Here is a 13,974-nt window from a genome sequence, read left to right as displayed (position 1 = left end):
TTATGTATTCATGTATTTATGTATTCATTTATTCATTCAAAGGCTCTATTGTGTTTACTTCCAAGAACCCTATTTATTTATTTATTTTTGAGACAGGGTCTCACTCTGCCGCCCAGATTGGAGTACAGTGGTGCGATCCTGGCTCACTGCAACCTCTGTCTCCTGGGCTCAAGCGATTCTCATGTCAGCCTCCCGAGTAGCTGGGACTACAGGCTCCCGTCACCAGCCCAGCTAATTTTTGTATTTTTTAGTAGAGACGGGGTTTCACCAAGTTGGTCAGCCTGGTCTCGAACTCCTGGCCTCAAGTGATCCGCCCGCCTCGGCCTCAGAGCCCCATGTTTTGAAAAAGTTTGTCTCCTACACTGCATTTATAGTTTTATTAATCAGGCAAATAGAATTACCATTTCGGAGCGTGTGATCACCATATGTAGTTATCACTCCAAGCTGCTTAAATTCCAGTCTAAAACAAACAAAACATTCTAATTATTCTGTGCTACCCTGACAAGGGTAAGTGAACACTTTCCATTCAGGTTTGTAAGAACGAGCTCCCAGACCTCCACCTCTTCCCCTTGCTGCCTCTGAGGACTCTTGGAGGTCTAGGGAGGCCAGTTTGGGTTTTCTTGCTCAAGCAAAGTAGCCACCCCACCCAATTTGGAAGGATTAAAGCTTGTCCTAGTTTTGCTTCATTGTTGTACTTCTAGCATGCTAAAGAGCTAAAAAATGGGAGGAAGAAAATACAACAGAAGGCACCATTCCAGTACCAAACTGAAAAGAAACACAAAAACAAGAGAGCAGCATGTTTTTAACAGCTTGCGTGGAAAAAATATTGACTGGGGAGTTTGGACAGCACTGTTCATTTTCTCTCACCGCCCGCGTTATTTGTCTTACGGAGCAGGAGCCAGATACCATTCTGGAGAACGGGCCGCGGGAAGAGGTGGAGGGGTTCTGTGGAAGTTTGAGGCTGAGCGGAGAAATTGGGGCTGGAGATCCAGTGGCTCAGGGCCAGGAAGAAGTCAGGGGAGGTGCTAAAGCCTTTTTCCTCCTGGCCTCGGGCACTCTCTTTGGTCCGCCTGAGTCTTAAGAGGGCACAGCACAGATCACTCAGGTTCCTGGCCCCTTCAGACTACAACGAGCTGGATGAATCCCTGTCCCTGTTTCTTTCGGCTGGGGAAAGGACGCAGGGGTTCCATTCGCTTTCTCAGCCCACCCGTCTTCTTGAGTTCAGACCTACAACTCCTGCAGTGGGGGTCGGAAGGGAGCCTTAATCATCGGGACAGAAACTCAGCTCCCCGACCTCGGCTAAACCCGCGTGGCGGCCTTCGTCCCTACTGCCTGGGCGCGGGGCGGGGCCTGGGCGCGGGGCGGGGCCTGGGCGCGGGGCGGGAGGCGGTGACCAGCAGCAGGAGGAGAAAGAACATGGCGGACGCATCGGGGCTCGGGACCGGCCCAGGAGCAGCGGGTGGAGATGGAGATGATTCGCTATACCCAATCGCGGTTTTAATCGACGAGCTCCGCAATGAAGACGTGCAGGTACTGGACTGAGGCCGGGGAGCCGAGGCGAGACCGGCTGGTCGCGTGGTAGAGAATGGGGAAGGCCTGCGCCGCGGTGGGGGTGGCCGGGGTACTGAATGAGCCGGACTCGTAGTAGAAACTTGAAGGGGAGGCGGGGAATGGTCCGCGAGGGGCTGTGGTGACACGCCCCGACCCTCCCGGGTACCTCTCTAGTACCCCTGCTTCGGACCCCCTGAGGCGTTCGCCCGGAGCCTTGCCCTTCCAGGGCGGTTGTCGGGGAACCCGCTTCCCGCCTGGGCGCCCCATCCGGGCCGTGAGGTGGCCGCGTCTCGTAGGCGAGGGAGCAGGAGAAGCGCGGTGCCCGGCCGAGACGGGGCTGGAGCGGCTGAGGGGCGCGGGATGCCCAGAAGCCCTTTGAAGTGCCTCGGAATCTCTTCATCTCGGCTTGGAACTGGCTCGGCTTGTTGGGTAGAAAGCGGGGGTGGGATGGCCGATTAACTTGGACGAGTCGTTGTATCCGCTCTGCGGGAAGTTTTCTTTGAAACCACAGGTGTTGTATTCAACCGTTTCACCTGCTTCACCACTGCCAAAGTGCTTTTTAAAATTATCTTACTTCCTAGGTGTTGTATTGTCTTTCATTCATTTCTCTTCCGGTCCCTTCTGAGTGTTTCTCCTAGGAAATCTTCCGCCGGCTAGTGAGGCCGAGTTACACTTCTTTTTGGAAGTCCCTATGAGCTTCCTTAACAGTAAAATCTAAATGAAAGGCTATCTTCATTCTTAACCCTGTGTCATTATTTCACCTGTTAGCACCTTTTGTCTTTTGATCTAAATTCAACCGTTTCTTTACATTGTTCTTTTTACTTTTTTTTCTGAAGCTCCGACTCAACAGTATTAAGAAGTTATCAACAATTGCCCTAGCACTTGGAGTAGAAAGGACGCGAAGTGAATTGTTGCCATTTCTTACAGGTATGTGAATCTTTGTTTAAAGAAAGGCAGGGACATTCCATTTTCCAGTAGCTTTCAACACTGACTTTTTTAGAGTTTGTTACCCACATTAAAATGAGCCAGGTGTTTTTTGTGCAAAAGAAACAGAACAGAGTATATTGTTAGTTGTGGCTAGATATATTCAAACATCAACCATTTAGCTATTGGGAAAGTAATTGATACGGGAGTATGAATTTCTAATTCGTTGTGCAAAACAGATCCAGGAAGACGGTTGATTGAGGAGAAGGAAGAAAATGCTGTTAGGATTTTGACTGGGTCACCTTCCTGGTCGCATAGTGAATCTGTTCCTAGTTTTGTGTCAGTGTCCAGCTGTGGGAGAGCTATCCATGTTGATGAGTCCCTGTTGTTGTCACTTCCAGATACAATTTATGATGAAGATGAGGTACTATTAGCTCTTGCTGAGCAGCTGGGAAATTTCACTGGCCTAGTGGGAGGTCCTGACTTTGCCCACTGTCTGCTGGTGAGTATTTATAAGCTGCCTACCCTCCTTCTACAACTTTTGCAGTATAAATGATACATTGTTTGGTGATAGACACACTGCAGCATTTTTTATGCAGATTTTTTTATGGGCAGATAGTCATAATGTTAGTCATTGAGAGAATAAGTACTGTAGGCACTTTGCACTCAATTCCTTTTTTTTTTTTCTGTAAATAAGAGAACTTCGTCCTTCTTTTCTGCGTCTGTAGACTTATTAGTTTAGATGTAGGGAGAAAAAGGGTTTGATTGTTCTTATGGTTCCCCCGCACGATGTTGGAAGTCTTAATTCTCACCTAGCAGCATTTTGTCTTTGTCAGTTTAACTTTTGCTTCTGACTTTGTGAGTTTGATGAATTTAGTTCAATTTAATTGACATTTATTGAGAGTCTACTTTATCAGACACATCATAGTTTACAATGTTAATGTTGAAGAAGACCAATGTGAGGGGGCTTGGTGGCACAAGCCTGTAGTACCAGCTACTCAGGAGGCTGAGACTGGAGGATCACTTGAGCCCAGGAGTTTGAATCCAGCCTGAGCAGCATAGACCCCCATCTCTTAAAAAAAAAAAATGACCAACAAAATGAATCGAATGAGGTCCTTGCCTTTATGTGTCAGCAAATAATTACTGCGCAGTCTTAAATGGAAAGATATAAGTACCCACAAAATACCCACATAATAGAGGGGAGAAAGGGATTCACTCCGGGTGATCAGGGAAGACCTTGGGAGATGATGTCTGAACTAGGTTTTAAAGGATGACCAGGAATTCAACGGTTGGACAAGGTAGGGGTGTATGTGTCAGAGCTTTCAATACTGGATATGTAATACTGATTCTTGTGATTTCTATCTCTAGTTGTGACTTTTCCATGGAACTCCTGAGGTAGATTGATTAATAGATAAGTATGAATATATATATATAGAGAGAGAGAGAGAGAGAGAGATTTTTTTTCTGTCTATGTATATAGGCCTATGCTTTTTTCTACTTGTATGTCAAACAGGTATTTCAAACTTAACATACTCAAAACAAAACTTAAGTTTTATCCCCCAAATACACCTCTCATTTAGTTGTTCCACTTCAGTAAATGGTGTCACTATCTTCCCACTTGCACAAGCCAAAACCTAGAATATATTCTTGAATCCTCTTTGCCTTGTTCCCCACATCTAATCTATTAGTAATTCCTATAGAGTCTACGTATATTTCAAATAAGTCCACTTTCTTCCATCCCTCCTATTACCAGCCCAGTCCAGACTGTCTTCTTTCCTCTAGATTGTTGTAGTAGCTTCCTAACAATGCTTTCCACTTGCCTCTCACCCGACTCTTACAGTTCACATCACCCAGCAGATGGCTCACTCTCTGCCATAGCTCTTAGAAAATCCAAATTCTGTACCTTAGCTTACAAGGCTTTTTATGACCCGCCTCTGTAGGATTATCATATGCCCAGTGGTACTGCATGAGAAGAGGTCACAGTAGGCAGGGAACAGACTGCAAAAGGCCTTGATAACCTCTTCCATTCACATTGGTCATCTTTCTGTTTTTTGAACTAACCAAGCTCATTATTCCCTTAGGACCTTTGCCCTAGGTCTTCCCTCTAATGAAAAGCTCTTTCAAGCTTTCTGTGGCTGGCTCCTTGTCATTCAGGGATCAACTTCAATGCGTCTCCTCAGGGAGGTTTTCCCCAACCACTCAACTTAAAATAGCCTCCCAGTCATCCCTTACCACATCATCCTACTCCTTTTTTCTATAGAGTACTCATCACCATCTACTTGTTTTCTTGATTGATTGTTGTCTTACTCCATTAGAATGTAAATGCTACTAGAGTGAGGAACCTTGTCTGCTTTGTTTCTTCTGTGTCCTCAATGCTAGAATACACCAATAATAATGTATTGAAAAAATGAGTTTCAGAGGCTTGGGAGCATGAAACAGGCTGGGTTCAAAACTGCTGGAGTGTGGCTGGGTGTGGTGGCTCACACCTGTAATCCTTGCCTTGGGAGGCCAAAGCAGCAGGTGGATTGCTTGAGGCCAGGAGTTCAAGATCAGCCTGGGCAACATAGTGAAACCCCAACACTTAAAAAAAAATAGCTGGGCATGATGTCATGTGTCTGAGTCCTAGCTACTGGGGCGGCTGAGGCAGAAGGACGAGGAGTCCGAGGCCGCACTGAGCCATGATTGTGCCACTGCACTTCAGCCTGGGCAACATAGCAAGACCCTGTCTCTTAAAAAAAAAAAAAAAGAACTGCTGGAGTGTGAAGTGTTGAGGCTGGGTAGGCAGAGTGGTCATCAAGGGCCAGGCAGAGTTCAAATCAAGAGACCACTCATAAGCAGTTCTCAGGAGCATGGCCTCATCCTGTAGTAATGATAGCTATTATCCAGTGGTACTGCATGAGAGGGGGTTACAGTAGGCAGGGGACAGATCATGAAATGCCTTGGCAAGTGAGAAACAGTATATTTTCAATGAGTTTCTGAAATACCTTCTAGGAAAGCTGAATACTGTCTACCTGTGTGTATCAAACAATTTTTAAAATATATTATTAGACACACTTCTTTTCTTTAACTCATTATGCTTCTGTTTCACTCTTGGTTAGTTCTATATGTGGGTTTTATGCTTTAAAATCTGTAGCTCATGGCATGTGTAGAATCTACCACGGACTACATGCAAACTCAGTAAGGCAGAGGTTCAGAGAGTCAGCCTGTTTACACTTTTTACTAGGTCATGCCATATTCAGTTACTGCTCTTAATCCAGACCATCCACCCCGTTTGGCTTCTTTTATTTCTAAAGCTATGAGCAAGGTGTCCTACCATCTCTGTACTTTACTTTTTTTTTCTTGAGACAAGAGTCTCACTCTGTCACCCAGGCTCAAGTGCAGTGGCACAATCTCGGCTCACTGCAACTTCTGCCTCCCGGGTTCAAGTGATTCTCATGCCTCAGCCTCCTGAGTAAGCTGGGTTTACAGGCGTGTGCCACCATGTCTGGCTGATTTTTGTATTTTTTGGTAGAGACAGGGTTCCACCATGTTGGCCAGGCTGGTCTCGAGCTCCTGACCTCAAGTGATCTGCCCACCTCGGCCTCCCGAGGGCTGGGATTACAGGTGTGAGCCACCGTGCCCGGCCAATCTCTAGTTTTCACTTGATTGTTCTGTCAGAAACTCCTTTCTGCCCTATGGCTAATGGAAAGTTGCTGAATGTGTTCTGAAAAAAGCAATTTTGCACTCAGCATTTTATAGGTTGGATAAAAGGATGGGATGGAGATGGTGGATAAGGGTTGCTTGCACCTCTGAGAATGGTGGAATGATGCTGAGAAGGCTGTGGACTCAGTGACCTGACAAGCTGTTATCCTGTATTTGTGGTGCCTAACATTGGTCATAGTTTTGTACTTACTCTTGAGGAAATAGACACGATCCTGTCTGAATTTGGCTATGTATCTTTTAAACCTAGTGATTCAGCTCACAGTAATATTAATATTGTGTCAAGTCTCTTACACTGTGTCATTTGTAGACACCATCTGGGAACTGCCATCTGGGACACGAGATCTTGGCTTTTCTACAGAAGTCGTGTCTTCTGTAGAAGTCGGTTGGCCGCACCATATGTTATCACTGTGTGAGCTGAAAGTAACCATTTGGTATGATGCAGCTAACATTCTGGTTACGTGTACCACCTCCCTTCAGTCATTTTAAAAGGTGATTATCTGTTTCTAACCTGATTCAATAAGTTTTCTTCTCTGGTTTTCCTTTTTAATCCATTCAGCCTCCTTTGGAAAATCTGGCAACTGTGGAAGAGACTGTTGTTCGTGACAAGGCTGTGGAGTCCCTGAGACAAATATCCCAGGAGCATACTCCTGTTGCTCTGGAAGCTTATTTTGTACCTCTGGTGAAACGCCTAGCAAGTGGGGATTGGTTCACCTCTCGCACATCTGCATGTGGTTTGTTCAGCGTTTGCTATCCCAGGGCGTCAAATGCTGTTAAAGCAGAAATCAGACAGTAAGCTATGGTATTTTTTTGCCTTGTTAAAGCAGAAATCAGGCAGTAAGCTATGAGTTATTTGGGATTACTGGGGACTTGTAGCTGACAATTTACATAGTACCTTGTTACCAATTAGTGGCTGATACTAGGATAGTAGGATTTATGACATCTTTTTTTTTTTTTTTGAGAGATAAGGTCTTGCTCTGTTGTCTAGGCTGGAGTGTGGTGGCACAATCATAGCTCACTGCAACCTTGAACTCTTGTGCGTAAGTGATCCTCCAGCCTCAGCCTCCAAGTAGCTAGGACTACTGACATACACTACTGTGCCTGGCTAATTTTTAAAAAAAATTTCTGGCTGGATGCAGTGGCTCATGCTTGTAATCCCAGCACTTTGAGAGGCTGAGGTGGCAGGATTGCTTGAACTCAGGAGTTCAAGACCAGCTTGAGCAACATAGTGAGACCTTGTCTCTACTAAAAAGAAAAAAAAAATTAGCTGGGCATAGTGGGACCCGCCTGTATTCCTAGCTACTCAGAAGGCTGAGGTGGGAGGTTCACTTGAGCCCCCCCCACAACAACAAGAAAAATATTTTTGGGGTATAGATAGGGTCTTGCTATGTTGCCCAGTCTGCTTTCAATTCCTGGCCTCAAGCAGTCCTCCTACCTGGGCCTCCCAAAGTGCTTTGATTACAGGTGTGAGGCACCATGCCTGGCCTATGATGTCATTTTTTATTATCCAGTTGAATATGTTTTATTTTTGTTACTTCTATGAGTAGAAGCTTAGTCACTGATTATTGTAAGATAAAACCTCTAAAAGTCTGTTTGTGTGTATGGGGCAGGTTTTGTCAGTGTTATTTGATGGGAAATACCTTCATTGTTTTATGTTGCAGGCAATTCCGTTCCTTGTGCTCAGATGACACACCAATGGTACGACGTGCTGCTGCTTCCAAATTGGGTGAATTTGCAAAAGTTTTGGAATTAGACAATGTGAAAAGTGAAATTGTTCCACTGTTCACTAATCTAGCTTCAGATGAACAGGTAAACTAACTCTTAGTATTTAAGGGACACAGATATGCTCCTTTCCTCTAAATTTTCAGAATTTCTTTGGGGAGTTTTAGTTTTCTTGTTAGGATTCTTTTTGCAGAATTAGTGCTGATTCTGGCCTGGTTAAAGTGTAACATGCTCATCTCAATGTTCTTATGTTTCTTTCTTAACCAGACCATGATTTCTCTCTTACATTAGTAGCTGTTAAAAGAGCGGGGAGTCAGAGAGGAAATGGGAGCCATAATTAGAAAGGAAGACCAAAGCTGCATGGAGGGTAACATACCTTTGGGAATTGCCGGCTGTATTGTAATATGAGGGAGTAATGTTTCCTGGAATTTTTGACTTTTCAGATAAATAAGCTTAGACTGTGTTAGGAAAGCTGTTTGACTCTCTGCTTCTTCTATAGTAGTGTATGGGATTACTTCACATAATCGTATTCAGTTCTGAAGATCTAGATCTCTTTGGTGTAGAAATAACAATAAAACTAGCAAACATCCAAATGAAGTACTTAATTTTTCTCTGCCTTTAAATAATTATGTGTATTAAGTAATTTAGTCTTTACAACAGCCCCATGAGATAGCCCATTTTACACATTGGAAAACAAAGGCACAGAAAGTTTAAGTAACTTGCTCAAGTTTGCATAGTTAGCAGTAGTGGAGTCAGAATTTGAATCTAGGTGGTTTGGCTCCAGAATTTGTGCCCTTCACAGCTAGGCTGTACCGCTTCTCTGTAATGGTGCTTAATAGGATCAGCTCCCAGAGTTCCTGGACTCTAGAATAGTCCTTTTGGGCTTTTAATTTGCATGTTGCCTGCCCTAAGATTGCTTCATGTGTACAGGACCACAAGCCCCAGGACACATATTAATGTCTCATTTTCAGATCCTAAATCTAAAGATCTAAATCCTACTTTCAAAATAATTTTAAAAATTATTAGAATTTTTATTCTAATAATAAATGTACAAAACAAATGTATAACTTAATGAACTATTAGAAGGTAATACCAACTTGTTAACGATCACCTATGATAGGAGACATCACTTTGACAGCCACTATCCCGGAATCCCTCCGTGGATTCCCTTTCAAACAATCTCTCCTTCCTCCTCCACTTGCCACTCTGTTTCCTTAAGAGTAACATTATTCTGACTTTTATGGTAAGCACAGCCTTAGTTTTCTTTGCACTTTTTTTTTTTCTTTTTTTTTTTTTTTTAAGGAGTCTCACTCTGTCACCAGGCTGGAGTGCGGTGGTGCAGTCTCGGCTTTCTGCAACCTCTGCCTCCTGGGTTCAAGCGATTCTCCTGCCTCAGCCTCCCAAGTAGCTAGGACTACAGGGACATGCCACCACGCCAAGCTAACTTTTGTATTTTTAGTAGAGACGGGGTTTCACACCATGTTGACCAGGATGGTCTCCATCTCTTGATCTTGTGATCCACCCACCTTGGCCTCCCAAAGTGCTGGGATTACAGGCGTGAGCCACCATGCCTGGCCTTCTTTGCACTTTTATTACCTAAACGTTATAGTTTAAAACAGTGCTTTTCAACAGAAATCTAATGTAAGCTTAAGTTTTCTACTGGCCATGTTTTTAAAAGTAAAAAGAAATAGGTGAAATTAACAATATTTGTATTCGACCAAAATTTTCCAAAATCTTATTATTTGAGTGTAAATAATGTGTACCAGCCACATTTCAAGTCTCAGCATGAGATGATGATGGTAATAGGGTGGTAGTGAAGATGGAAAGGATCTGGATGTCAGTTTGGAAGTGGGATCAATAGGTTAGTATTATTGGATTGGATGAGTGGGAGAGGAATCAAGATCTCCTAGATTTTTTGCTTGAGCAACTGGGTGGATGATGGTGTCATCATTAAGATGGAGAAAATTCTGGGAGGAGGAACAGGTATAGGAGAGAAAACGAAGTTCTGGAAGAGAAGTAAATTTTTTTTTTTTTTTTTTTTGAGATGGAGTTTCACTCCTGTCGCCCAGGCTGGAGTACAATAGCATGATCTCAGCTCACTGCAACCCCTGCCTCCCGGGTTCAGGTGATTCTCCTGCCTCAGCTTCCCGAGTAGCTGGAATTACAGGCGCCTGCCACCATGCCTGGCTAATTTTTTGTATTTTCAGTAGAGATGGGGTTTCACTGTGTTGGGTAGGCTGGTCTCGAACTGCTGACCTTGTGATCTGTCCACCTTGGCCTCCCAAAGTGCTGGGATTACAGGTGTGAGCCATTGCACCTGACCAGAGAAGTAATTTTTTAACAAATATATATTAGCTTATATTTCAGTAGTTGATTAGCAGTCCCATGATTTAGCATCATTTTCAAAATCCAAAAATATCTGTGTAGTCACTACCAAGAACTTAGTCCTGTCTTTTTTAGCCTGTGCACTTGCATGCAGAGGAATGTGTGTGTCTTTGGCATATAGTCAATTATTGTTGATATACAGTTTCTAAGGTTTGTAATATTTTGGAAATTGGAGTCACTGTTATGTCTCTCAAGTATATGTATACGTATATACATAACTGTTATTGTACACACTTAAAATTTTTTACCTATTTCTCCTGGGTGCTGATGTTTACATGTATTAAGATTCTACCTATATATGTATAATATACAAATCTACAGTCTCAATTTCTAATTTCTCATTGATTTTTCTTTTTTTTCGGTGTTTTTTTTGAGTTGGAGTCTTGCTCTGTCACCCAGGCTGGAGTGCAGTGGCGCGATCTGAGCTCACTGCAGCCTCTGCCTCCTGGGTTCAAGCAATTCTGCTGCCTCAGCCACCTGAGTAGCTGGGATTACAGGCACGTGCCACCACGCCTCGCTAATTTTTGTATTTTTAGTAGAGATGGGGTTTCACCATGTTGGCCAGGCTGGTGTTGAACTCCTGACCTCAGGTAATCCGCCTGCCTCGGCCTCCCAAAGTGCTGGGATTGCAGGCATGAGCCACCGCGCCTGGCCCCTCATTGATTTGTCTTAATTATGTATTTTCCACTTGCTCAAAGGACATAGGTGTCACGTTGACATTGGCTGTTTACATTTGGAAAGTTGAGTTCATTAATCCCATACTTTTCTAATTTCTATGTTTTTCTAGCCACAGCTTCCTCAAAGTTATTCTGTCCTTGATCTTCAACATTTAAATCCAACTGATTTTTGTTTTTGATTTCTAACTTTTAATTGTTCTGTGCATTTCTTTCCAAGTCATCATCTTATGCTGCCTACACTCCTGTTACTGCCACCCTGATCTGAGTTTTTTGAAAACTAAGCTTTCTAAGTGATTTCCTTTACTCCTGTTCTCTACCTTTGTCCTAATCTGTTATAAATAACTTGTACAAGTATTCTTTTCATTTTTATCCCTCAACTTTCTGTTATAGTAAGGCTTTGACGGCATCATTAACATTTTTTTTTAACTTAATTTTAAAATTTTCATTTCCTTTATAGAAACTCTGCATTCTAGCCACGGTGATTACTTTGCTGTTTACTCATAGTACAAAGTCATTTCTATCTTTATGACTTTGACATGCCATTCCAGGCAAAGGGAGCAGCTCTTTCTTTTTTTTTTTTTTTCCCTTTTTTTTTTTTTTTTTTTGAGACAGAGTGTCACTCTGTCGCCCAGGCTGGAGTGCAGTGGCGCAGTCTTGGCTCACTGCAAGCTCCGCCTCCTGGGTTCACACCATTCTCCTGCCTCAGCCTCCTGAGTAGCTGGGACTACAGGCACCCGCCACCATGCCTGGCTAATTTTTTTTGTATTTTCAGTAGAGATGGGGTTTCACCGTGTTAGCCAGGATGGTCTCACTCTCCTGACCTCGTGATCCGCCTGCCTCAGTCTCCCAAAGTGCGGGATTACAGGCGTGAGCCACTGGGCCCGGCCGGGAGCGGCTCTTTCAAGATGTAAATACATGGCCAGGCACAGTGGCTTGCGCTTGTAATCCCAGCACTTTGGGAGGCTGAGGCGGGTGGATCATTTGAGGTCAGGAGTTTGAGACCAGGCTGGCCAACCTGGTGAAACCCTGTCTCTACTAAAAATACAAAAATTAGCCAGCTTGGTGGCTCCTGCCTGTAATCCCAGCTACTCGGGAGGCTGAGGCAGGAGAATCGCTTGAGCCTGGGAGGTGGATGTTGCAATGAGCCGAGATTGTGCCACTGCACTCCAATCTGGGTGACAGAGTGAGACCCTGTCTCAAAAAAAAAAAAAGATGCCAAGACGTGAAACTATATAAGGTGTGGCAGTCTTGGTGGTGTTTATTTTTTTAAACACTCGCACCACCCCACAGCAGTTCCCCATGGGTCTCAGTAAATGTCTGAATTACAGAAATTTTGTTCCTTTAGGATTCAGTGCGTCTTCTTGCTGTGGAAGCTTGTGTCAGTATTGCCCAGTTATTGTCTCAGGATGACCTTGAGACTTTGGTGATGCCTACACTTCGACAAGCAGCAGAAGATAAATCTTGGCGAGTTCGCTATATGGTGGCTGACAAATTTTCAGAGGTAAAATGATCATTTTTAAGTACTAAGGAAATAAACCTGAAAACCCATAGATTTGCTATTGTACCCAAAGTTTCTGGATTAATTCTTTTCAGTGGGAAGTGCTGTGGCAAAAATATGTACTTACAGATTGCACAATTTTGTTTTGTTCTTGTTAATTCTTTTGTTAGTATACATTAAAACCCATTCAAATTGTTTTATAGCTCCAGAAAGCCATGGGTCCTAAAATCACCCTAAATGACCTCATCCCCGCCTTTCAGAACCTACTTAAAGACTGTGAAGCTGAAGTCCGGGCGGCTGCTGCCCACAAAGTAAAAGGTTAAGGAGTTCAATTTATGTTGGAACATGTGTCATTCATTTTGGTGTATTTTTTTTGTTAGTCAATTTTGCATGTTTTTTGTTCTAGAATATGTTTTTAAAATACATAGGGATGTTTTCAGTGTGTGGAAATGTTACATTGTCACATAAAGATAGTCCCTTTATATTTAAAACCAAGAAATCATTTTGTCTTGTTTTTGTAAAAAAAAATGCCTTTCAGGTTGGATTGGTGTGATACGCAATGGCATAGAGATTTCACGAAAAGGTTTATTTAGAACAAGAGCTGTTTTCCTTATTTGCTTAAACATATAATTTAATTGAAATTATTGATAAACCTGGTTAAATGTCCTCATTTGGCTCTTTGTAAATGGCCCTGTGAAAGCATTCTTTTTTTCTATTTATCTTTTAGAACTTGGTGAAAACTTGCCCATTGAAGATAGAGAGACCATAATTATGAATCAAATTCTGCCTTATATAAAGGTAAACCTGACTTTAGTTTATTTTGTTTCACTCTGATTTATATGAGGTAAACCTTAATCTCATTTTTTTTGTTTGTTTACCTTAAAGCTCTTTGAGTTTAAAGGTTGACAGGAATGTATGGGGAAGATGTGTTAATGTGCAACATTGTTATTCATCACTTATTAGCCCATTGTAATTGTAAACTGCTCTTTGGTGCGTAAGTTTATGTTACCTAACAAGTAGTCTGAGGAAACATTATCAACTAATCAATATTGAAATAGTGCTGTCTTTAAATTCCTTGGGGTCGGGCATGGTGGTACATGCCTGTAATCCAAGCACTTTGGGAGGCTGAAGTGGGAGGATTTCTTGAGCCCAGGAGTTTGAGACCAGCCTGGGCAACATAGTGAGACCCCATTGCTACAAAAAATACGAAAATTAGTTGAGCCTGGTGGCATGCACCTGTAGTACCAGCTACTTGCGAGTCTGAGGTGGGAGGATTGCTTGAGCCCAGGAGGTTGAGATGGCAGTGAGCTATGATCATGCCACTGCACTCTAGCCTAGGTGACAGGGTAAGACCTGTCTCAAAAAAAAAAAAAAAAAAAAATTCAGGCCAGGCATGGTGGCTCACACCTGTAATCCCAGCATTTTGAGAGGCCAAGGTAAGAGGATTGCATGAACCCAGGAGTTCAAGACCAGCCCTGGCAATGTAGTGAGAACCTGTCTCTGCAAAAAATAAAAAAA

The 13,974-nt window shown here is 43.2% G+C and overlaps 1 protein-coding gene across 4 annotated transcripts in view; it reads left to right on the top strand.

The window, feature by feature from the left end:
- Nucleotides 1–1,075: 1,075 nt before the first annotated feature.
- Nucleotides 1,076–13,974, top strand: part of PPP2R1B (protein phosphatase 2 scaffold subunit Abeta) — a 39,611-nt gene continuing 26,712 nt past the window's right edge. The window contains exons 1-8 of one of the 4 annotated variants that reach the window (XM_054441408.2): nucleotides 1,076–1,530; nucleotides 2,388–2,478; nucleotides 2,877–2,977; nucleotides 6,734–6,966; nucleotides 7,836–7,983; nucleotides 12,304–12,459; nucleotides 12,660–12,774; nucleotides 13,184–13,254. In XM_054441408.2, the coding sequence (XP_054297383.2) occupies nucleotides 1,138–1,530; nucleotides 2,388–2,478; nucleotides 2,877–2,977; nucleotides 6,734–6,966; nucleotides 7,836–7,983; nucleotides 12,304–12,459; nucleotides 12,660–12,774; nucleotides 13,184–13,254 (1,308 nt within the window). In that variant the 5' untranslated portion in view covers nucleotides 1,076–1,137. The remainder of the gene's footprint in view (nucleotides 1,531–2,387; nucleotides 2,479–2,876; nucleotides 2,978–6,733; nucleotides 6,967–7,835; nucleotides 7,984–12,303; nucleotides 12,460–12,659; nucleotides 12,775–13,183; nucleotides 13,255–13,974) is intronic. The other 3 variants (XM_054441406.2, XM_054441409.2, XM_054441407.2) reach the window with 3 other exon arrangements.

The sequence above is a fragment of the Pongo pygmaeus genome, chromosome 9, assembly GCF_028885625.2.
Source record: "Pongo pygmaeus isolate AG05252 chromosome 9, NHGRI_mPonPyg2-v2.0_pri, whole genome shotgun sequence".
NCBI lineage: Eukaryota > Metazoa > Chordata > Mammalia > Primates > Hominidae > Pongo > Pongo pygmaeus.
The sequence above is the reverse complement of the archived record's forward strand: the minus strand, read 5'-3'. Positions and strand labels throughout refer to the sequence as shown.